The sequence below is a fragment of the Pholcus phalangioides genome, unplaced genomic scaffold (genome assembly GCF_987345545.1).
Source record: "Pholcus phalangioides strain wild (caught in Gottingen) unplaced genomic scaffold, Ppha-v1.0 ptg000030l_1, whole genome shotgun sequence".
In the NCBI taxonomy this organism is placed as follows: Eukaryota; Metazoa; Arthropoda; class Arachnida; order Araneae; family Pholcidae; genus Pholcus; species Pholcus phalangioides.
The window spans coordinates 6,828,275-6,854,410 of NW_028301620.1; the positions used below are offsets into that span (position 1 = coordinate 6,828,275).

The window sequence follows — 26,136 nt, forward strand, 5'->3', positions numbered from 1 at the left end:
TGATGTATGAAAGAGGAATATATTAATGCAATTAGCACTATTTTAAATAATCAGTTGTAGATCTTGAACTGAAGTTCTTCAATTTACCAATTGCCAAATGTACAGGCCTCTCATCGAATCATTAACCTAACTTTTTTAAAAAATTATTTTGGTTTCTGTACGAAACTGAAAGTTTGCTGCCTAAAAGCATATCCAGATGTAAAGTTTAGTCGGTTGAGGCCCGGGCACAAGACAAAGTATTGCGCCCCTTAAATCAGAAAAAGTGTAATGTTTGGGTTTTTCTGGGGCCCTCTTCAGAAGTCGGGACTTTGGGCGTACCCGCTGTTAGATCCCCCTCTGAACATATCCTGTGGGGGGGACTTAAAAATACAAATTTATCTATAAACTTAATACTAAAATGGAAGTGTATATATAGTCAAATCTCTTCTCAAGACAATACAAATTTTGCTTAATACAAATTAAATATTTTTCTTGTTGGACATAATCAGTTCTCTGTTTTGTTGGTTAATACAAAATTTGTTCAGTACAAAATATTTTCTGTATTTTTTCGACTTCGTCAATCAGTTCTATTGTATTTCATCTTGTTTCTCTGCATAGATGTGGTAATTCATACCGGCAAAACAACCTACTGAATTATTGCTTTGGAATCGAGGGCAGATGGCAGCATTTCTTGAACATATAAAAATGTAAATGCTAAATCAATTAACTCAACAAAATTAATTCTACAAAAATTGTAAATAAATTTACTGTCATGTTATTCTTGAAGCGGAAGAAAACAGTGCAACGAGAACTTGAGAGATCACCCTCAAACCTTAAGGACAAGACTAGTTTGCAGTAGGTCCACTTCATAAAATTCTGTATCTATCTTGAAAGAAGGAAAGGAATTGTGGTGTTGTGACTAGGACAAATGTACAGATGTTCTGAACACTAAGATCTTCCTTTTTTTTTTATCTCTACGTTGTGTAAGTCTTTCAATAGAAAGACAAGGGGCAAAGACAAATGGCAAGGGGAAATAATCACTTCTCATTGAAAATGCAGCAACATGTAAAATAATGCCTTAAAATCATTGAAATTTGCTCTATCATGTAAAAATAGTAAAATATGCAAAAAAAAAATATAAAAAATATGCTAAGTCATAGAAATCCTAGCCCTAATAATCATGTTTGATTTTCTTATGGATATCCTCAGAAAAAAAATTCTGTCACAAAAATGCAAAATACTTCATGTTTCTCAAAAATTAATTTTTATTTCATTTATTATTATTGCTAGGTACTCGATGTCATGGGCTTGCATCCAGCTCTAGCATGGCTTTCCTGGTTTTTAACTGGCTTGGCTACATGCTCTGTCTCTGTGATTGGCATAGTTATTATAATGAAATGGGGAGGAATCACTCCTTTGTCAAATCCAGTCATTTTATTTTTGTTTGTGTTTGACTTTTCTATCCTTTTAATTTCATACTGGTAAGATCCCGTTTTATATTTTTAAAAAAAATTATTGTCCTCTTTATATTAATTTCAAAATGTACTAAATTTTCCATTTTCTAATTCTAGTAGCCTATTGACATCATCATCATGTAATATGACCTTTGTCCTTTTCAACCATTGTATCCCTTTTCTTTTTCATGAACTTAAGTCAATCTTAGATGTATCTTTTCTTAATTGCTTTCTTAGACCATCAAAATTCAATATTGGTCCAAATATATTATATATATTTGCACCTATGTATGTATGTATGTGGGGGATGCTAGATTGAATTTTTCTGAATAAAAATCACTTTTGAAATGGAAGAACGATTGCAGCGCTTACTTCAGAAACCCCATAAAGCAAGAATGTGAATGACTGTTATAATATATATATATTTTGTTAACCACAAATGACTGTTATATATATATATATATAACCAGTCATTCACATTCAGGAATTTTATATATATATATATATATATATATATATATATATATATATATATATATATATATATATATATATATATATATATATATATATAAAAATAAATAAATAGAAATGTGATATATCCATTAAGGTTATGGGAAGAGGGGTAAAACAAATTCCAGCCTCTGCAGTTGGATGTCTGCAATAAAATAAATTTACAACACTGTTTTACATGTTTATAATATTAACAAGTTCAGTTAGAGGTAAAAATCAACAAAGTTGAATTTTTAATAACATTGAATTTTATTTTCATAAAATAATTGAATAATAATAATAATAATTGAGAATAAATAATAATAAAATAATATCATTCACTACTCTGCATAGTCAGAATCTTCTCTTATTTTAACTTCAGATGTCGACCAACGCAAGATCATGTTGTATATTCAGCAAGCTTTTGCGGATTATCAATTTTTTTCTTGTCTCAATTGGGATTTTTCCAGCAGGGTAGGCTTTCTTAGTTGGCAGTTCAAGAGGGCAAGTGGTCTTCCTCAAAGTGAATATTGGCATAATCAAGCCATTAAGTCTTGCCTTTCACTTTTCCAGGTAAACCATGGCTGAAGGCAGTGTTCGTGGGTAGATATTTTACATAGGATTCTTTTCTCCTTTCAAATGCTCGTTCTTGATGTTTCGTCAGAGTTGATGGTTTTCTTGTATGATCATGGCCACTACTTTTCAAAGATACTACATTGAATAGAAATTATTTCAAATTTCACTCAGAACTTCTTTGGTGCAGAGTTTAAAACACTTGGTGGAACATATGTAATTGATTTTGACAGGAAGAGTTTTCTTAGTGATTGTCTTACCTTTGTAAGTGGCATATTCTTTGCCCTAAACTCATGATTTGTATTTTACATTACGTTTGTAAGTGCCTGGATTAACGAAACCTTTCCTCCTTTTATTCAGAGTTCCCATGTCTGATTGTGATTCACTAGACATTCTTTCAAACTTAAAAAACAGAGAACAAAAAATGATCACTAGAGCCCTCATAACAAACTTTCAAAACACAGAATATAATCAGAAATGACGTGCTTAAACCTTTTCAGGTCTCACAAAACCCGCGAATGATGCCAGTGCTGCTGTTACAAGTTTTTAGCACAGAAATCCTGTAAGTTTTGTCGCTTGTGGGGTTTCTGCACTAAACGAATATGTATTTCCGGGATGCCAAATGGGGGTATACTATGTTTTTCAGTGGGATTTTGCACCAAACAAAGCGTCTATCAATCAACTATAAGAAACCAGTATTAACTCTTTCGTATTTTTTTGTTGGTTATAGGGTTTCTGAAATAAGCTCTTCAATTAAGAAGATAAATTTAAAATAGTGCCAAGAAGAAAACAATGATAAAGACGAGCAGCAGGAAAAACACATTAATGCTGAACATGTTTCAACACGCTATGGAGATTGCTCCTATATTTGGTGAGAGGGGTGGTGGAAGGCTGACAAGGCTCCAGCTGGGATCCTCGGATGGATCACATAATTTTTTCCATTTTACACCAAGAATTCAATGTTTGGGGGGGGGGGGGAGCTCGTAAAAATAATCAGCTTGCTTCTCTTTGACCAAAGAATAGTCCAAAAAATAGTTGAAAAAAAGTCAATTATGTTCTAACTTATCACCATGCAATGAAGTGTCTAAACTTTAAAAATTACTGTTGCATAATTGTGAATTTTTACTATAACTTCTGAGTGATGATCAAGTTTTCAGGAAGAAAAAAAAATGTTTTGCTAAATAATAATTAAGATTTTTCCATCTTTGCAGTCATTTGATGAGCGTGCTGTTCAAAAGAGCAGCTGCTGGCGCACTTGTGGCAATCGTAATCTATGTATTGTCTTTCTTCCCATTCCTGTTGTATGTTACCTGGGAGCTTTATTTCCTTTTTTGGCATAAGGTTCTAACAGTGAGTATCTTTTGTTTAAGCTCTATTTTTGTTAAATACTGTGGATGTATGTGTTAATATCATTAAGAGATATTACACGACAGTCTTGAGATGAATGGGAAATAAAAATGTTAGAATTGGAACCAACCTTTTTAAAAAAAAAAAATGTTTTATTTACCAACAACTCAAAAATTCCTTTCAATATTGCATAAAATATTCTCACTATGTCACAGTTATGAATGCGCACTTGCCCAGGTTAGTGAAGTATCAAATTTTTGGGCTTTAAAAAATATTTTTAAAGTTGCATTGAGCAGAGAGGGAGTGTAAAATACTTGACAGCTGCTGTAAGAGGTCCTAATATCATCCTCATTTTTTTTATCAAGATTAAAAATTCTTACTTCAAAAATATGTATGAACTTTAACCGTTTGGTTGCTGGAATAGTCGAAGAAATGTTTCTCGAAGGTGCAAAAAAATTTTTTTTCCTTTGTGTTTTCTTTTATGAAAGATAGATGCTAATCAAAAACAGAATTCTCAAATTCAATGCAGAAAAAAAAGTAGATACAAACACAAAACCTGGATTTAAACATACTGTCACAGACACACTAATGACTGGAGAGGCAGAAACTTTATTACTAATTATGTGCACCATCCCATACAGTACAAGCAAACCTGTCAGAGAATAAATAAATAATAAAAAATATAAACAACTATAAGAGATATAAGTATGCCATCTATACATCATTTTAAGAATTTCATCTTAAAAAACATTTCAAATCATCAGAAGATGATTGAGTCGGCTACTATGCTCATAGATGATGGTAGCTCTGGGTTGAAGAAAAATGAGTCACACACACTGTATATGTATAATGATTGGTAGGTGTAGGGTTTTAATACAGAGCAAGTAGATACTCAATTGAATAAAGTACTTTATTTAACCCAAAAAAATTAAAATGATAAACTTGCAGCCACTCATGACAAATATTACTACCTTGAAGTGCACACATTCTCATTCTGACCAAGAATAAACGAAGTCATGAGAAAAAAAACCTAAAAAAGAAAAACACCCTGAAAACATAAATGTGATAGTTTTTCTCTAACATAATTACTTTTTCTCTGAACAATGTCTTGCATAGGCTTTAACAGTAGGCAAAGACTTTACCTTCAAGCATGAAGGTTTAGTTTAGGTTAGATTTCTTTCCATTGGGTGTGTCATAGATAATATGGCAGTACCTAGTTAAATGATCTCTTTTTACAGGTGAAAGTTATTCTCAGGCAATCTGAATTTTACCTAATCTAAAAATTCATGCAGACATGTCAACTTTTCTAGTCCAGGAACCTGGAGATTCTCCTGAGGGGAGATTCCCATGGTCTCCCTCTCCCGGGTGGCCATAGCTTTGATCAAAAGAAATTTTTTATTCATTTTTGTGAAAACAATTTTAAAAATAATTTAATTAATCTTTTAAGACAAGATATCTTGCTTTCATTAAAACCTCTTATTTTAGCCTTGACAGGCCCAGATAAAAATAATCTCTCAATGAAAAGCTTTTCTCTATATCCCTTAGTTTGCACCTGCTGAAAATCGAAAGAAAGCCCACTTAATAAAAAAAGATATGGTATTTTTTGCAAGAAAGTTTAATGGTTTCTAATTGCCACTTGAAGGATTAAAGAAAAGTGGTTCCCCCCCCCCTTCGCCGGTAAAGTCCTGCTCACTTCTATGAGCAGAATATAATGAAGCAAAACATTTGACACTCCATTTTTATGCTATCTGGAATCCCGCAGTTTTATTTTAAATACAACTGTATCGCTCAAGCTTTTTCCACCTGGTTGCCACACAACAAAGAACGTGCAGAGCTCACATAGATCACAGCAGCTAGTGTAACCCTATGGCAGATGCTAACATAAAGCAGAATCCAGACCGGGGCTACGCAGTGCCACACCAAACCAAACAAAAACCAGTTCAGAAGTGTGGCTGAGGACAGCACAGATGACAGAACTAATGAAATGGAGGGAATCTATATATACACTGAATCTAGTGTTCTCCTGAGCAAGAAATTTGCATGAGCTCACAAACTGATTTTCGAAATATGTATAAAAAAGTGGGGGGGGGGGGGAAATCAGTTTTCAGACTGATTCCAGATGAGCGCTATTATTGCTGTATGCTGAATATGATGGAAGACACACCCAGTTGTCAGTCGAACAGCATTTTTCACAGAGGAATCTCGTTTCATAGTAGAAAAAAATCACCCATGCATCAAGAATTACTCTATTTTTTCATCCTAAATCATTTGACAACTCTAATTTTACCTACTCTATTCTGCAAAATGTATGCTGAAAATTATACACGTTCAGTTAATGCTCATAATTTTTACTTCAAAATAGAGAAAAAAATTACTTTTTAGCTAAAATATTGGGAGAAATTTCTTCAAATTCAGGTGAGCAGGAGAAAGGGTAAAAAATCTGGAGTCTCCCGCTTAAATCTGGAGAGTTGGCAGGTCGACAAACATTGGCATAGTGATAAATATTTATCTCTCTTCCATGACTCTATTTAACAATTAACTGGGTGTTAACAGCCCTTATCTTCTAATTTGAGAAGCAGTTCATGAATGCTATTTGTACCACAATGCATTCGATTTACTTTATGGATTTGGCTTCTCGTATTCATTCTGCTGCTCTACGTCATTAATTTTCTTACAGTGTCTACTGGTAGCAACCTCGTTCTGCTTCAGCTGTCTTTATCTGAATCGTTGGGAAGACCAGGCTCAGGGTGTGCAATGGGATAACCTATGGCTTAGTCCAATACCTGATGATTCTATGAACATGGGGATATCCTTAACATGCATGGCAGTTTGTTCAGCAGTTTATTTTGTTGTTGCCATTTACATAGACCAAACAAGATCAGGTAATAAAGATCCAATCATATTTCTTCCTCCATTGGTTGATAAATTGTTTTATTAATAAACTAATAACATTGATTTACAAGATGAGTTCCATAAGAAAAAGTAAAATTGGTTGAAAAATCAAGAAATTTACCGCATTTCCCCTCATGCCAGGAAACATTGAAGGAGACTAGCATGCTGGGTATGCATGTATTCCCACATATAATCACATATTCTGAACAATTCTTAAATTTCTTTATTATAAAAATCCATTGAATTGGCTGAATGCATATTGTGGTCCTTATAGAGGACCTTGGTTTTCCTGGCATGCTGGGAACGGACCAGACACCAACATAAAAAAAATCTGGTATTCCTCAAGTTAGTCAGTATGCCGGCTAATAAAGGGGAAAATGGTATTTAGGTACAGAAAAAAATAATTTATTCTTTTTCAAAATGTCTTCTCAAATGATATGCAATGGTTTCATTGTTCAACTCACTTTTCAGAGCAAGTAGAGAAGGCTTTTTTTCTGGAAACTGTCTCGGTGAATGCTGCACAACTGAAATTTCTACTTGGTCACAGTTTATGCTTTCTCGATATGTACTGTCGGGAGATTTCTAAAACTGAAACATATGTAAATGCAATATTAACCCTAGAATACTAACTAAAATAAAAATTGATAAAAACTGCATGTTAACTGTGTGTCTAAGTTTCTGAGATGTAGAGTTGGTATTCTAGGGTTAAAATCATGCCACAACCCCTTACAGTCCGGATCTCTCATACCATATGATTTTTGGCTGTTTTTTTAACGTTAAAGGAGTAGCTCTGTTACAGAAAATTTAATGAAGATGCCAACATTATTTCAGCTATGTAAGGCTCATTGAGGCAGCATTCATAATAAAATCTTCTCCACTTGCTTTGGAAAATGCAAGCATGGATCCATAGGGTTTGGATCTTCTTGTGTTTACTCTTCATTTGCAGCTGAAGATATCTGCCTCCACTAAATTTGCAACTGAAGATGTCTACCTTCTCTCAGGCATGGAATCAGAGAAAAGAGCGATTGTTCCTATCACCCCTTCCAAAAGCAGAATAATATAGGAGAAATTTACCTGTACCATAAAATACAGGATGATCCAATGTACCTGCACACACAATAAGTCGCAGGTACATTGTGCCTCTGCTTCATTTGCAGCTGAAGGTGTCTGCCTCTGATTCATTCACTGCTGAAGATATGTTGGCTCGGCTCATTCGTTGCTCAAGATGTCTGCCTTCTCTCAAGCACGGATTCAGATAAGGAGGCAATAGGAATGATCACCCCCTCCCAAGAGCAGAATAATATCGAAAAATTTTATTGTCCTATTACTGGATGATCCAATGCAGATATAATAAGTTGCAGGTGCCTTGTGTTTACTCTTCATTTGCAGTTGAAGCTATCTGCCTCCACTAAATTTGCAACTGAAGATGTCTACCTTCTCTCAGGCATGGAATCAGAGAAAACAGTGATTGTTCCTATCACCCCTTCCAAAAGCCAAATAATATCAGAAAATTTGTCTCCTGTAAACTACAGGATGAGCCAGTGAACTTAGACAATTCACCCCTCCCATCACATTGCCCTGGATTCGTGTTTGCAAAAGTGGATTGAACAATGAAACCATCGCATATCATCTGAGAGAATATATTTTGAAAATAATAAATTATTTTTGCTGTACCTATATTTCTTGATTTCTTATCATTTTACTCTCCATTCTTATGAAGCCCACCTTCTATTTGAAGAAAAATAATTAGCTTTAGTTTGTACAAAAATTGCCACGTTTTCAAGACAAATAAAATTTAATTGGTCGAATGGTCTATGCATTTTGGCTCTTCAATAGAGAGGACCTCGTGGCCAGAATTCACATGAATGAGTGATGTTTACGTCTGGTCATCCAAAAAGTTCGCCTTTGTATTTGTTGCGTTTGAGTGGTCTTTGGATGCAAATTGGGGAACCATCTGTTGCAAAGTGTTGAAACTTTTGTCTCAACTAAGGTTAATAAAGCCTCCAGGTTAATAAGAGCTCCCCAATTCGCATCCAAAGACCACTCGGATGCAGCAAATACAAAGGCAAACTCTTCAGATGACCAGTCATAAACATCACCCCTCCACGATCCATTCATGTCAATTCTGACCACGAGGTATTGATGACGGCTCTCTATTGAAGAGCCAAAACGCATCGACCATTCGACCAATTAAATTTTATTTGTCTTGAAAACGTGGCAATTTTTGTATAAATTAAAACCAGGCAAAATTTCTAATTTTTGTGATAATTAGCTTCAGACAATTCTACCTAGTTTTTATTTTCAGCGGTTTCTGTTCTTTATTTCTTGTTAGTTTTTGGTGCTTCTAAAGAGTTGCGAGCCCATCGGAATTCTGTGGGAAATAGATTTTTTGAGGGAAAAAAATCAAATACATTCTTGTACCAATTGTGTTATTTTTCGATTCAGGTGGTAATTCACGCAAAATAATTTCCTGGTTATCTCTGAATTTACCTTTATCATGGAATCGAAAGACGTCGGCTGCTGTTCCATTATGTGAAGGCCAAAATGACTTTGCAGGTAAAATAGTATTTAAAGCAAGTAGATTGCCAAAACAAAAATATTTCTATTGGGTATTTTTGATTATAATTCCATGTGACTTTGTCTCTTGTAACTTTAGATGTGAACGGGGAATACCAAAAATATTATGCTAGTCCTAATAAGAAAGAATCTGTAAGCATCAAGAATCTTCGAGTTGTTTATCCAGGACGCTTGCAAAATGATGCAAAAGAAGCTGTTTCAAATCTCAACTTGGGTCTCTCCGAAGGAAGGATCACAACTCTCCTGGGTCATAATGGAGCGGGAAAAACAACAACAATGTTTGTACAATTTTTTTCTATTTTTATTTATCTTTGTGGTTATCAAGGAAACAGATATTTTCTGGATTTTATACCGAGGTGAACTTGGAAAGAAAAGTTATCTGATCTGATCTTTGCTGGAACTCGAACCTTGATATATTGGTCTATCTCTATCTTTGTGGTTATGGTATATAAATGGTTGCTAATTGTCACATTTGATGGTTTATCGTTATCACATTTGTGTCGTTTTTTCCTTTCATATTAATTATCACATTTGAGGATTTAATTGTGCCATTTGTTTTTCTTTCTTTCATGTATTACACTGGAAAATTTACTGCCAGCAATTCACAGCTATGTGTATTCTTAAGTGAGTGATAGAGGGTGTGTGTGTGTGATTGAGTCAGTGGGTGAACAAGTAAGCAAGTCATGGTACAAACAAGGGGGTGATGGGAAGGCGGGGGACAAGATAGTGAGAGAGTGACTGCCTAGGTAAGCAGGTGAGCAACCAAGAGAACGAAAAATTTCTCCACCGCTCTGTCACCTGGTCACTCAGTCCCCAGAACGTTCTCTAGGTCAGTTGCTCACATGTTCACTCAGTCGCACAGTTGCTTTGTTACTCTTACATTCTCTCTTGGTCAAAATTCTTTCTTTCATTCACTCAGTTGCTTGCTCTTTCAAACACTCGCTTAAGCAGGCAGAAGGTGATGAGTTGGTGATAGTTAATTTTTCTTTTTGCAAATTTTTCATCCATGAATTGTTGGCATGGAATTTATCGGTGAATGATTTATTCACAATACTATGTATAGACAAATTCTTGATTTTCTAACTGCTTTTCAAACCATTTGAAATCATCAAAACACAAAATTTATCTGAAACTTTCTTATTTTATGTTGCTAATTTATATCTAAAAAGAAAGTTTTGTTATATAGTAAAACCCTATATTATTGAAAAATCAATCAAGCCACTCAATTTATTGACAAATTATGACTGCTTAAGCGAAGTGCCAGCAGTTTTGATGTGCAATACCTGTGGAATTCATATAAATTTAAAATGGTATACCATTTATCAAAATATAAATTGAAATTACAAATAGAAAACAAAAATTGAAAAAAAAATTCCACTTTTTTGAGCTTTTAGTACTCAAATTATTATGGTACAATACACTGGTATACTTATGAGACTTATGATTTATATCAGTATTTTTTAAATTTAGACTGATCAGAGCAATTGTTAGAATAGTTAGTGCTTCTCCCACATCAATTTTACACATAATTATTTTACTATATTAATGACATTTAATTTTAGTTCTTTGAATTTTTCATCAGTAGTTCATCAGGTAATCTCGAACACGAAGCCAAATTTTGCAAGGGGGTGCCCCGGGCAGGGCAAAGCAGACATTAAAAGGCTTTCTCAACTTGGGAAAAAAAAGTCTGGTTTTCCAACATATATATTTTGTTTCAATTTGATGCCCTAAATTAGTGAGGACCCATACTGAAATCAATCCCTGCTCAAACATCCCCTAACATTTCAAGAACTGGTTTTTTTAGTCAGCAAACATGAATTTCTTGAGTGCCACTTTCATTATTTGAGCTGCTCTGCATATGTGTGTGTTTTGGCTTTTATCTATATATATAAAATTGATTTTCTGTGTGTGTGTTCTCTATACAAATCTACAATTTTAGATCGATCGTCACCAAATTTTACATATATACCAAATGGGACCCGACTTGAAGGCTACGATAGGCTACTTTAAAATTTCGTCAGAGCAGGGCAAATGCCCCAAATGAGCAAAACCATAGGGCAACAATGGTTTTTGGGCCTCAACAATCACTTTTCGAACGTTTACTTTGGTTACCGTGGTTCCCTAGCAATGCGTTTAAGACGTGTATATGCCTTTACAATGGTTAGAAAAAGGGTGATTCTCATAGAAATCAGTGTTAAAATTGCCGATTTTAATGTAGAAATGCGGAAATTTGATGGGGTTCTCTGTCACATCAATAATTTAAAAAATTGTATTAAATACTCGATTTTTGAAATATTGAGTTCGCTTAGAGAGATACGAAGCCCAGAAAATTAGATATGAAGTAATTAGCCGGACCTACTTTCGAGTTGGATATCCATGCAATAACATTGATTTCAACTTTTTATTTTTATCTTGTCAAGCATGAAAATTAATGTCTCCGTATTGTCTTCTGATATTGAACTGCATAAATTCATGTAGTTTAGGTTGCTTTAAAATTAATTATGGGCCCGTAAAAAGTTCATCAAAAAAATTCCACAGCTTTAATTAAGCATTTTTTGAAGCAGAAACAGGCAGAGATAGATAATTTGAAGTTCAAAGCGGGGAATCGAAATACATACCACCCTTTGAAGAAAGAAAAAACAAAATATATATTTTTCTTTTTCAAAAATTTTTTTAAGTTTCTTTAAATCTAGATTTGTTTCTTTCATGAGTCGCGCAGGAAGTCGCCATATTGGTGAACTTAGACACGGTTTGCATGTCCCTCAAAGAAAGAGATATCACGCGATCCAAAAAAGCCTCATTGAAGAAAACACGGGCAACACCGGGTATTATAGTTGGTAAAGGTATAAAAAAGGCTTTTATGGCCACTTTTGAACATATAAAAGTGCTGTTATCAAGCTTGTTCTTTAAAAGGAGCCATAGAAATCATTTGTTCATCTCTCACAAACTTTCTTATTGTGACAAGTTGATTGAAATTAATGTAACAAGAAACAGAGGGTTTAATAACATTGTTATCTATGAAAGCTGGGTGGGACTGAAGAAAAATGATTTATTAGGGTCACAACTTTCCAAGGTTTTACTGTATTACCTGGGATGATTAATTTCTATGAGAAAAGGTTTTAGCAGGCCGCACATTTCATTTGATGTGCATTAGTGGTTAGAAAACATAGATGCTTATTAAATAGTCACTCGTTGTATTAACACAGAATGTATATTAGCAAAGAACTGTTCTAAAATTTTCTTCACTGAAGAATGAACATCGTAATGAAATGGAAAGAAATTTTAAAGGCGGCTTTTGACATTTTTATAAATTAACCATTATTTTCACATTGTGATCATTGCTGATTCAACTTTTCTTTTTTCTATTCACCTTTGACATTTCTTTACAAATTTACATAGTAAATTTCAATCAATAATTCTGATGCATTCTTTTGAAATTGTATTGTATCCCATAATTTAATTGCAGAAAAGTACTAACAGGACGACTGCAACCTACAGCTGGTAGTGTAACCATATATGGCATACCAATCTCTGAACATTTATCTGATGCTCGTAAGCTCATTGGTTATTGTCCTCAGCACAACACATTATTTGGAAAGTAAGCATTTAGTAGTCATAGGAGAGTCTAAATTTTCATCCTTTTCGTCATTTGTATGTGTTTTAGTAATTTATTTCGGTAAATTCTAAACCATGAGTTAGCATACATGCCTAACCCGTGGCCCTCAGAGTCGTCTGAAGTGGCCCACAACCTCGAACCTAATTTGATTATTGGCTGATGAAAAATGTAAGCCAGCAAAGACTTGTCTTAAACGTAAAATTGAGTCCAAGGTGAAAAATGCACAAAGTCAGTGTTATTCAATAACGTAGATGGTTTTTTCTTCTTTTAAACAACTCTGGTCTGCCACCATGGGCAATTTATTACAGAAAGAGTTGTGCTAGAAGTGCACATGTACCTAAAAATTTGAGTGTGTATCTAGTGCAACCAGCTTTTCATTTTCAACCTGTTGCTCGCCATCACCACTGTGCTTCCCGAAACACCAAGAATATTTAATGCTCTCATTTGATTTCATGCTTGCGAGAGTACTTGATCAATGCTTCAATTAAACACCCGGTTAAAATTGCATTTAAGAGTTATAATTATGCAGATCTCAGGCATACACATGTCAATGTTACTGTAAGGGTGATCATCGTTTGATGACAAGCATAGTCTGTGTTCATGACTCAAGAAAGGTTGAGGACCTCTGATCTAGTGTCGTGTGCGAATTTCATTGCTGCCACCCATATATTAAACTGTGAATAAAGTGAGATGATTGAATATTTGTGCCATGCACTGTAAACGTTAAGGGCTTCTGATGAATGAAAACTCCATTGAAGTCCAACAAACAGAGCCACGACTGGAAAAAAAACCTGAGGCAAGCATCCATTCTGGCACCCCATTTTTAAACAAACAAAGAGTGAATTTGGTGTCTTAATTTGACAACCAGGACATTAGATTTGCCAGTCTTCTTGTAGTTATGGCCCTAACCATACAGATATGCTCAATGAAACATGGAGATAATTTTTACTATGAAATTTCTGTTATGCTATACAAAACTATGAATAATTTCATTTCACTGTCACCTGTCACAATTTATCAAATGACACATGACTACATATTTCCGAAAAGGTTCAGCACCCCTGGTATGAAACAGTGTTTTGTGAGAAAAGGAAGTTTATAGCCTGCATCTCACTGTATATCTTCATATCTTGTACTTCCCATCATTTCAAGTTTATGGATTAGAAGGTGCTCAAAGGATTTAATGAATTTTTTTTCACTAGAAATTTTCTTATTTTACAATGTTGATATTGCAGTGTTTATACTTTTATTAATTTTGTTTATACTATTTTTTTTCACAATAGATTGACTGTACGTGAGCATCTTGTGATGTTTGCCCAGCTGAAAGGTGTCCTGTCAGGTCCAAAGCTGAATGATGATGTGGAAAGGTTCTTTATTTGGAAATTTTCTATATCCAGTTATTTCATTCATTGTTAATCTTGGTAACACATCATCATAACATAAACTAACATAATGTATAACTAATACACACATATGTATGCATGTTTATTTTAGGATGTTAGATTGTTTAGGACTAAAAGATAAGCAACATGAATTAACTGAAAAATTGTCTGGGGGACAGAAGCGACGGCTTTGCGTAGGGATGGCATTTGTTGGTGGATCCCGGTTTATTGTATTGGACGAACCAACTTCAAGTGTTGATCCTCTTGCTAGAAGAAGCATCTGGGATCTTATCGTACAATATAAATCTGGTAAGCACTTGGATGTTTTAACTTTTCGTTGATTTAAAAGAAAGATATTAAGTATGTGGCAATGTGCATAAGTTTGAACGAAAGTTCGGAAAAACTTTGTTTTTATTTGGAAATCACAACAGTTTGTTAATTAATGTAATAGATTGAATGAAAATAGAATAAAAATAGATTCTGTAAAAAAGAAAAATCTCAGTATTGAGGATGAGTAATTGCAAAAGTAATAAAGAAAACATTAGCAAGTTGTCCCTCCATATTTGCAGGGGAGGAAGGGGACGGGTGTTATGTTACTGCTGACCATGAATACGGAAACTCTGAGAATAACCCAAACTCTAAAATTTTGTTCTCTAGCTATCTCATTTTTACAGTATCTGCTTTGTGGTGGTTGAATGGTGATAACGGCGAACTCACATCTCAAGGACCCGGTTCGAACCCCACTTGTGACACAGTGGTAGTTGGCTGAAGTTGGTGTTCTGTGGTTTTCAACTTCAAGGTGTAAATGTGAGCTGATCTCCCTATCAAAAAGTCTTGCCACAGAGAGCAACAGGCTTACAAATGGTACAAACGTTCAAAGCGATAGGGAGTTCTCTAGACCAACTTAAACAGGGTTGGAGCATGGACAAATGAATGGTCGCTTATTTTAGTTCGAACAACTCACTTTTCTCTTACGAGTTGAATGGTGTCACTATCCTGGGTCAACTAGGGTCACTGATTTGGGAATTCTCATTGACGAGCGGCTCAGTTTTTCTGAACATTGTTCAGCAGTGGTCAAAAAAGTGTATAGAATGCTCGGTTTCATTTTCAAAGAGGTCTCTTCGTGTTTTCCTGGAGTCATTCTTCAGATTTTCTAAGGCTTGGTTCATCCTGAACTGGAGCATCCTGTAGGGTTTTGGAAACCATGCCTGCAGAGGGATGTAGACTTGGTTGAAGGAGGTGCAGAGAGGAGCTGCACGTGTCCTTATTGGCACACAGGGCTTGAGTTATGAAGATAAGAGAGACTTCATTTTTTGAATATGTTTACATTGGATGAGCGCAGGTGTTGGAGAGATATGATCTAAGTGTTCAAAATTTTCAATGGGATGGATAGGACTGACCATGAATTATTGGTATACTGTCAATTGGCTGCTTTCACAAGGGGACACTAGTATCAATTGGTAAGGGGCAATTCTAGGTTATGGTGTTGCAGGGAATTTTTCTCTTAATAGGGTTGTTATAATAAATTTAATAGCTTACCCCCGGAGGTAGTAAATTCTAACACAATTGACACGTTTAAAAAGAAATACAATAAACATGTCAGGGTAAATCGAGAAGCCATCCATACTTAGAATAAGACAACCATAATATTCTTTATGGGCATTGTATAATATTTTATCATGTTTGTATTGCGCATTTTTAAGTGGGTTGCTGTATTTTTGAAATGTATGACATCCATATTTGTTATGGACATCTTTTTCTCAGCCACCTCGTTGGACATTTTGCCTGTTGTGGCGTTGTATTTTTATTTTTTATTTATTTATTTAAATATTCAATTATTACACTTCACTTCTGACACCAGTACTGAAAATACCAGAAACAACACTAGATATGCACTCAGAAGATTAGGTATACACACTCATACTTCCGGCACATTTCACTAGGTGGCAAATTGCCCATGGCAATAGACCTGAGTTATGCTCAGTTTGAAAGAAAGAATCTGCATTGTGCGGAAGAAATAGAAGTGGGGGAGGGAGGCCTTTGACTCAAGGTGATGCTTTCTGGAAAGAACAACATAATGTCTGTCAGTCGTTTCTATTGAATTCCAGTTAATTTGTTAAAGAAATGGTTCTCAAACTGTTGGTGGAAATTGGACACTGCGGTGCCCTAGCAATCTTCATCAGAGAGCGATGCAGAGTGGTGGCCCATACAAAGATTTTTCATTGAGACTTTGAGTTAAATTGCTCTTGGAAGCCGAGAATGAAAATTGATTAGAGAAAGGGGTGCCATGGGTGGAAAAAATTTGGCAATCTCTCTCTCTCTCTCTCTCTCTCTGCGTTGAAGTATTGTAACAAGGCTTCCTTTACCAATTTTTCTACATGTGAAAAATGTACTATGATGGTATTATTTTATGGAAACAGTACATTGCCCTTGCTATGTTATGTGTAATGAACTTATCTTCTAATTCTCAATCTTGATCATCTTCATGGGTATCGCGCTTTGATTTCAAGAATAGTCAGTTCAATTAATCCCTTCTCTATTGATTTCTGAATTGCTATTAATTAAATTCTCAAATTTCTTTCATCTCTACATCAGTGCACCCTTCTGCATGGACAAGTTATTATTCGTAGTCCAAGCTTTTCCATTGTTCATATGAAATACTGGAAGATGTGACATTATTTTATCGATACCTCATAGATTTGCAGATTAAATAATGACAGCTATAGCATGTGCAAGTTATGTATAGCATAACTTGTATACTTTTTTTATTGCACTCACAGAAAAACATCACTTTCTATGTCAGAGACATATGGATCCAGGGCTATATGGTAGCAGGTGTAGCTGCAGCAACAGCTGGTTTTTAAATTCTTATTTCTATATATACCATATTTTAACATGTATGAGGCACCCCTTTTTTTGCCAAAAATTGGGTTCCAAAAATAGGCAGGGTTTCTTAAACTTGCATAGTATTATAAATATGTCTTTTAAACTTTTTTGCAAATTTTAAGCCAAAAAAAAATTCAAAGAATCTTTATGCACAGTTAAAATAAAGTATTTGACAGTAGATTGATTGATGTTGTAATAATGGGAAACCTTGGCAATGAAACTAATCTTTGTCAGTATTTAAAATTTTCTTTGTAATTTTTTCACTTTTAGAAGCATTTAAACAAGTCTTATAAATATTTTCAGAAGCAGCAGAAAAATCCTTAAAAGGTTTTATTTTTTAAACATTTATTTAACACGAACAACTTATATTTTGTTCTGATGCAAGAATTATTACCTCTCAACAATGTGTACCAAAAAAACAGGAAAAGAAACTGCTAATACAAAAACCGTGAGTGAATATAGAATTTGTAAATACCAAGGGCCAACTGTAATTAGAGTTCTGTTAATTTTTACATATGAAATTATTAAAGGCATAAACATTTTCTTATGCTACAAGTTTGAATTCTTTTATGTTATTGTATGCTTTTGTATTGTTGTATCACATTGATTAACAAATTTATAAACTTTCTGGCAGCTGAGTATTTAGACGTTCAACCTCCAGTTTGCCAAATAATAAAAATTTAGAAGGAATTATTATCAAGCTGCCATCTGTCTTTTAGAATGTAGTGGCAAATAATTTTTTTCATAATGTATACAGTATTTTACAATTAATCCCTTGTAAATCCCCCCAAATTACAATTTCCTAATTTTTATTCAAATGCATATCTCTTAGTTTATTGTATGATTTCCATTACTCAGTGCCTTTCTCTGATAAAATAATGTTTATAGTGTTTCAGTAAAATTTACATTTGTACCTCTTGAAGGGCGAACAATATTGTTGACAACACATCACTTAGATGAAGCAGATATTCTCAGCGATGAAGTTGCAGTTCTGCATAAGGTAACCAAACTGACCCATAATTTTCTGAATTTATTTCTATAACAAACTAAGTACTGTATCAAAATTTCTCATAATAACGCTGTGGCCTTTCTTGTTTAAAAGTTAATTTTTAGTTCTTGCAGCTGATTCATAGCCTTGGCAGAGGTGGATTAAGGTCAGATAAGGTTGGTTAAGAAAATATTGACCCCCTCCACTCCCAAAAAAAAAAGATAAACCAGGGAAAGAATTCAGAAATAATTTTTAAAATTTTTAATATCATGCACTATAATATTTTATTTCCAATAAAAGTAATGTGAGTATAATATATGTATAATATAATTAATAGCATAATAATCACAAAGTTTTGAACTAATAGTTGAACATATGTGAAAGTATAATTACAATTAATTATAGAGTATATATATGTATAATAGGACTACCAATCAGAAATTTTAACAAAAAATCCTTGAATTTTACATGAAATTAAAATTACAAATGTTAAAATATTAAATTTTTTTTTTGCCTCTTGTTTCGCAAACTTATTAACTATCTCATCATCACAATCAATAATTTTAAGTAAATCGTCTAATATATAAAATAGCCATATCATATTCAGTCTTTTCTCTGTCATTGAATTTCTTAGATAATTTTTACTCTTTTTAGACTAGAAAATTAGTGTTCTCTCAATGCATTTGAAATTGGCATGCCTGACAAAATTTTCAAAATATTTTGCACATTCAGAAAAGTTGCTTCCATATCTAATGTTTTTTTGTATGTGTTATTAATTGAATGCTTGTCTTCATCTAAAAAGATTTAAAAAACTGTTCCAACTCATCTTTAAAATTACTTGAATTAGTGTCATCTTTATATATTTCTATTAAAACTTTTAACACTTTTATTAAAATTACTTATACTTTCATAGAATTATCTTCATCTGTTCAGTTCTGCTATTAAATTATCGTAGACGATGTAAAAAAATTCTGTTCATTATGTAAAATTAATTCCGTTGGATTTTCTATATTTGGATTTTATCTTCAAATGTTTTATTTGCCAATTCTTTAACTTCTGATTCAATTTCGTTGAAATTATTTCTTACGTTTTCATTAATGAAAATTTCTAGACTATTTGAAGACCATTTCTAGACAACTCTGACCTTTAAATGGAATTCCAAGGGTGAAATCTTCATGCAGATTTACAATATGCTGAGAAAACAGCGCTTGGAAAAAAAAGTGTGACTTACCAAAATTGTACAGGGCTGTGAAAAACAGCCAAAAATCAAATTAGATACGAAACTAGCTAATAATTCAAAGGCCATAACAGGCAAAATGCCCAATGAGGTGGCTGAAAAAGATGCCCATAAAAAGTATGGAAGTTAAATGTTTGACAAAACTAACATTATGGAGGATGAAATTGAGAAAAAAGGCAAAATGCATATATACATGCATAATGAATCTCAAAAACTTTAAATTTCATTGTGACAATAAAAGAATATAAACATACTATCATGTTACCCCTGACGATCGTGAGTTATAACCCAGTTTGACACGCTTAAAAAAGAAATGTGATAAACATGTTGGGATAAATGGAGAAGCTATCCACATTTAGATAATACAACCATAAATTTTTTTATGGGCAGTGTATTATATTTTATCATAATTATTAGTTTTTTATTGCTCTTTTTTTAGGTTGCTGTATTTTTTTAATTGCTCGTATTAGTTTGCTATATTTTTCATATATTTGACAACCATATCTTTTATGGGCATCTTTTTTTAGCCGCCTCGTTAGATATTTTGCCTGTTGTGCCATTTATATTTGTATTACCATTGATTTTAAACTTCTTTGTAATTAGAATTACACATTTGAAACCAAGCTTGGTGTCATTGGAAAAATCTGATCATCAATCATAGGGATTCTAATTAACTTTTACTGGAATTTTTTATGTATTGTTTTTAAATTCAGTGAAAAAAAATTGAATTCTTACTCAAGAATGATATCTTATGTTATGTACCTTATAGAATTCTCAAAGTGGACTTGAATGGTAAGTTCAATGAATTACATGACATACATTTAGTTTTATTTTGATGTTAGTGTTTTTTTTAAAGTACTTAAAGAAAAATTATGTGCTGCTTATATAAAGAGGTTGGTTATAGGTTTCAACAAAAACTTTTTCTTTCATCATGTATTTTAATGGAGCTTATTTACCGAAAATCATGATACTCTTTTTTTTTTTTTAATACATTTCTTCTAAAAAAATTCTGTGTTGGCCAAGCTTTCATCTTCTCATGATATATAACTTTTAACTGACTTTTACTGGTCCCTGCCACATACCAAAAACCAATAGCCATAAACTGTATCAAAATGCAATTCACATGATCTGCTTTTAATGCACTTTCTTGTTTTGATATGCAGTAGTAATTAAATGTTATGCACCTTCTTTTTTCTAATATTCTTATGTTTTCTATCTCTTTTAGGGAAAGCTATTGTGTTCTGGATCACCTCTGCTATTGAAAGGGAAATTTGGTTCGGGATATAAATTGAATCTCTTTGCTACATCAGGATCAATGGATGCCGATGATTCTGATGATGACGATTCTGGAAATGCATCTATTTACTCTTCTGAAACTGGTTTCAGATATCAATCAAATACCAATATAACCAGTACGTTTTTAATTGAAATCACTTAACATACATGCACATGTATACCATATTTACATGGAAGAATAGATAAACGTTTTGCCCAAGAAGTCACCAACAAATAAAGCAAATATACAAAACATATTTGTTTCCTATATTTTCCGGTGACTTTTTAACATATTTACATATTATCACTTATATATATATCTGTATAGCAGAGGTAAAGGGCACCATGTCACTCAAGAAACCAAGTATCATCAAGAGGTTTGTAAACCAAGTCTTAGATATTCATATGTACTGTAACATGCATTTAAGTAGCTAGAACATTTCTTGAAACTGCTTGTGCAATATGTGAAGATTATTATTTCCGAAAGAAAACCCATGTAAACCTCTTGATGATGACTCTGGCTTGGAATGTTGATTTCAGTCTCCAGAGATTTTAAGGATACCCTCGTAAACTACTGTGTGTCAAAAAAGTTTAGGCACAACACTAATTTAAAGTTTTAAGTTATTTAATGTGAATTGTGAGGCTTTACACATTTTGTGTTGGATTTCTGCAACAAATGAATTGTACATAACAAAAACAAAACATAAATCTTGAATATTTGCTACACTATAGCAAAAACATGCAAAACAGAAAAGTTTAGGAACAAATTTTAAATATTATTTTTTAGAAATTATGTAAACAAAAAAATTTAGTAACTTATGTGATTGCCATTGCTTTTTATAACATCAAACACATGATTTTCTATCGAGAGTACCAGGTTTTGTAGCAATTCTAGACGAATATGCTTTCACAATTATGTTTTTCAGTTCTGAAACCGAAAAATATTGTTTTCTATTACCATACATGACAACTGTAAGGATACTCCATAGGTTTCCTACGAGGATGAGGTTAGGACTTAGGGTTGGCTACTATATAAAACTGAGACTTTTTTGAATCAACCATTTTTTTTAACGTTGATGTATGAATGGAAGCATTATCCTGTTGAAAAGTCCAGCTTGAACCACCTAATATTTCTCCGATTGGTAATTAATGGATTTCAAGTGTTTCTTGGTGCATTTCTGAATTCTGAGTGCCATCTAAAAATGCCAATGAGGTCTGTCCATTATAACCAAATGCTCCCTGTACCATTCCCGAACTTCCACCTTGTTTCCTACTGAAAAAAGCTCTTGGACTCTTCCTTAAATTATGTCAATAATAAGAATAACTGTCTAGGCCATCTATAAATTTCATTTCTTTTCATCGCTGGAGAGTGTGCAGCCATTCATCTGAATACAACATGTGGTTTTGAACCCAGTCCAATCGTTCTTGGTTATGGATGTTTCAAGCAGGGTGCACAAATCATTTTGCTCTTTTGCAAATAGCAGACTTCGTGTATTCATCTATGAACAGTTTTTCTCAAAATATTCAATTCTATTGTTATACAGATTTTGTTTCAATTCATATTTTTCCTATCGCCACGTAAAGTGGTCATTCAGAGTCTTCTAGATCTTGATTTTGATTTATAATGCTCATCACACATGCTATCACTCTATAGCTGCCTCATTTATTTCAATTTAATTCAATAGAAATTTGAGAAACAGATTTACTCTGTGATTTCAGTGCCCATATCTGTAATACTATCTTGTTCAAGGGCTGAAGGGGGGGGGGGCATGATGCTCATGAAAACATTCAAGGTTCAAGTAACAATCATAAGAAACACCCCTTTTGTGACGTAAATTTACGTGGCATATTGAAATTTTCACAAATTTTATTCTGCGCCTATACTTTTAAGGCACGTTAAATTAAAGTTTTCAATTTTTTTTCTTTGAAGTTTCAGTTTTTATGAAACCTTCACTTCATATATCCTAGAATATACATTATTTCCTATCTTAGATAAAATTATTTAATAATCTATCAGTTATTTTTAATTTTATTAAAGAATATATACTGTGTGGCTAAACTTTTGTGTCTGCATTGTAGTGGGGCTTATCCTCCCAAACATGACAGAACTCTGACCATGTCTGGTTACTACAGCCCTCATGAACTCGTGTGAATTAAAATTATGAATGTATTTATATGCAAGATCATTATTTTTTAGATTATAGGTAGATATACAGTTTTTTTGTGGTTAACTCCATAATTTGCACAATCTTTGCAAACTATGTGTTTTCTAGGACCATGCAAACAAAAAAAAAATCTTACAATTTTCCTAAAACTTTAATTAAACTGTTTTTCAACTTTTTTTTTATACATTTAATTTGTTTAATTTTTTATTTGACTTTGATTAGAGGTGAATGAAAATGCTCTCATGGAATTCATTCAAGGATTCGTACCTACAGCAAACCTGCTGGAAAGGTGTGGGGATTGTCTAGTTATTAGTATCCCTCAACTTGTAGGCGCAGAAACCCAAAAATACTCTGCCAGATCCATTTCAAACTTGTTCCAGGAGCTAGATATGCGTCTTCATTCATTAGGGTTCAAAAGCTATACACTTTCGAGCACATCATTAGAAGAGGCGAGTTTGTGATTTTGATATTATTAGATATATATTTATCATTGAAAAAATTACACAAAAAATTTATAGAAAAGTTTCAAGCTCTATAAATCATCTACAGATTGATTATTCATTGCAATATATAGAATGTGTTAAAAAGTCTGCCTTTTTAACACATTCTTGATCAGGCACGAGTTAACTCAACTGTGTGTTAACACAAAAGAAAAAAGAAAGTATCAATCCCTTTTTATTATAGTATGATAATATATGCACATGAAAATAATTGGAGAGAAATTATTCTGAGCTTAATTTATACAATTGACATATTAACAGATTTTTATTAGCTAATTTCATTCATATCATGGTGTGTCTAGATCAGCAGTTACCAAATGGGGGTGCTTGAAGCCCCAGGGGTCCACAGCTCAATTGTATAATAAAATAAATTAATGCTAAGTTGTGAAAAAAATTATAAATAAATTATTAAAAAAGTTTTAATTAAATTAATGTGTAAAAGCACTGCTGTAATGCTGGCAGACTGCAGTACTAATATTGGTAAAACTGCTTTTGAACGACAGCTCTCGATAGGGGTATGAAACTTTGTTTTAGTTCTTTTGCAGTTGAGTAGATTACATTGCTATTGCATCACATTTACTAGAACTGTATAGAATGTTCTCCTTTGTTCGAGAACATTCTGGCTGATAGATGGCTGTAGTTTCCTCGGGGGTCCATGGCAGACATCGATTTCCAGGGATCCATAACTTAATGTGGGGGGATCATCGCAGACACCAAGATTTCTGGGGTCCACGACTAAATGTGGCAGACAACAAGATTTCTGGGGTGAATCCATGACTAAAAGTATTTGGAAACCGCTGGTCTAGATGTTTCAGCAACTAAAATATGGTGCATACCTTAGTTGAGTGTAGAAAAAGTCATTTTTATAGTACTTTTTTTTCGAAATTTTCTTTGTCACTGGTAATAGTTTCAGTATCATTGGTGTACTCCATAATTGAAATGTTCTTCCAACATTTTTTCTTGTATCAAATTAGGTGTTTTTAACTCTGTGCCAAGTAGAGGATACGAAAAATCAGTACAGCTCCTCGAAGCCATATAGAGGCGAACCCAAAGTCTGCTCTTCTTCACATCACCAACGTGAATCTCAGTGGAAGAAAGAGAAAAGTAAATTAATTTTTGAGTTTTTAAACATCTTTATGTTGCATATATATGCATACTTATCAATGAAATTTTTTAATAAACAAAGTTTTGATATGAGTGTAGCTTGAGTAAAGTGTTAAAATCCACGAATTGGTAATTTCATCAAGAAAATCATTACATTCATGCACTTTTCAACCTATCGATTTCACAGAGATTAGAAATCTTAAACACAAATAATTTCTGAAAAGTTATAAAATCTTTTCAGTCCCGGAATGCTACTCTGTTTATACAAGTTTTTTTTATGGCAAAAAGATGCTTCTTTGCCTTTCCCCTCTGGTTTTACTTATACAAATACAACACCACAACAGGCAAAATGCCCAAGGAAGTGGCTGAGAAAAAGACGCTCATAACAAATATGGATGTCATATATTTCAAAATACAGCAACCCAATTAAAAACACAATCACAAAAATTACAAACAATATATACACATGATAAAATACTATACAATGCCATAATGTATTTGTGGTTGTCTTATTCTAAGTATGGATAGCTTCTCGATTTACCCCAACATGGTTATCGTATTTCTTTTTAAACATGTCAATTGTGTTAAAATTTACTACCTCCGGGGGTAAGCTATTCCATTCATTAACAATCCTATTAACAAAAACTATTAGGCGGCAATCCCACTCGATTATCGCCTGGCAGTTGTGTGGTTAGGAAGCTATGCTCTGACTGTGCAGGTCTGGGTTCAATCTACGAATCATGCTGATCTGTTGGTAATATGTGAGGATCATATTAATAAAAAAAGAAGATAATCGTCAATATATTAAAAAAAATCACCACAGTGAAAACTCGTGAAATATTTTGAAAATGAATTAATTAAATGAATTGGTAAATTCTAAATTTTCATGTCAATTCATCTTTAGGAATTGAAACCTCAGAGAAAAGCATTAGAAAAAGTGTTGCGAATGGCTTTCCTTTTAAAATTCTCGTTTAACAATCTTATTACCTCACAACCTACCTTGAAACAAATAACAATTTTACTTGAGGTTTTACATATAATGGGTGATTCCATAATTACCCTTGCTGCATTTTACTGGCAAACTATTGATCCTAGAGGCGTACTTCCAATCACAAAAAGTATCCAAATCACAAATAATGTGTTGTACTCTGATGTGTCATTCAGGTTGCAAAAAGGGTTGCATAGTTATTAAAATAAAAATTGTAACTTTTTATACTGATCTGTTGGTAATATGTATAGGTATACTGGCACCCTGTTCTCATAAACCTGAACAAAACGTTGCACTGTCTCTTGTGTGTCCAAAAAAAGCAGCATTTTTAAGTGCAATAACCGCTGAGATATTTGGATTAAAAAATCTGAAACCCCTGAGAAATAACAGCATAAACTAATGGACAAAAGCTTCTTTCCTTCGACTTTTGAATTCAAATATCTCATCGAATATTGCATCTAGAAATATGTAATTCTTTCCATTGGCCTCAAAAGAGACAGAGCAACAATTTTTGACAGGAAAACGTCTTAAGTCATCTAACGACACTGGTGGATTCGTAAAAAAATGGCATAACAAAATAATTTAAACGCTCATATCTCAAGAAGTATTCAGAATATATCAGTATTTTTTTAATGTCTGCAAGTAGACTTCATTAACACAAATCCAATGATACTACTCCGG

General features: G+C 33.3%; 1 protein-coding gene across 3 annotated transcripts in view; it reads left to right on the top strand.

Moving 5' to 3' along the window:
• Positions 1-26,136, top strand: part of LOC149067508 (phospholipid-transporting ATPase ABCA1-like) — a 188,392-nt gene that overhangs the window by 128,959 nt on the left and 33,297 nt on the right. For all 3 annotated transcript variants that reach the window (XM_089252757.1, XM_089252756.1, XM_089252758.1), the window contains 12 exons: positions 1,270-1,460; positions 3,710-3,848; positions 6,523-6,727; positions 9,183-9,293; positions 9,394-9,592; positions 12,781-12,912; positions 14,214-14,297; positions 14,425-14,621; positions 18,122-18,198; positions 20,649-20,835; positions 23,086-23,312; positions 24,338-24,467. In XM_089252757.1, coding sequence (XP_089108883.1) covers positions 1,270-1,460; positions 3,710-3,848; positions 6,523-6,727; positions 9,183-9,293; positions 9,394-9,592; positions 12,781-12,912; positions 14,214-14,297; positions 14,425-14,621; positions 18,122-18,198; positions 20,649-20,835; positions 23,086-23,312; positions 24,338-24,467 — 1,879 coding nt within the window. The remainder of the gene's footprint in view (positions 1-1,269; positions 1,461-3,709; positions 3,849-6,522; positions 6,728-9,182; positions 9,294-9,393; positions 9,593-12,780; positions 12,913-14,213; positions 14,298-14,424; positions 14,622-18,121; positions 18,199-20,648; positions 20,836-23,085; positions 23,313-24,337; positions 24,468-26,136) is intronic.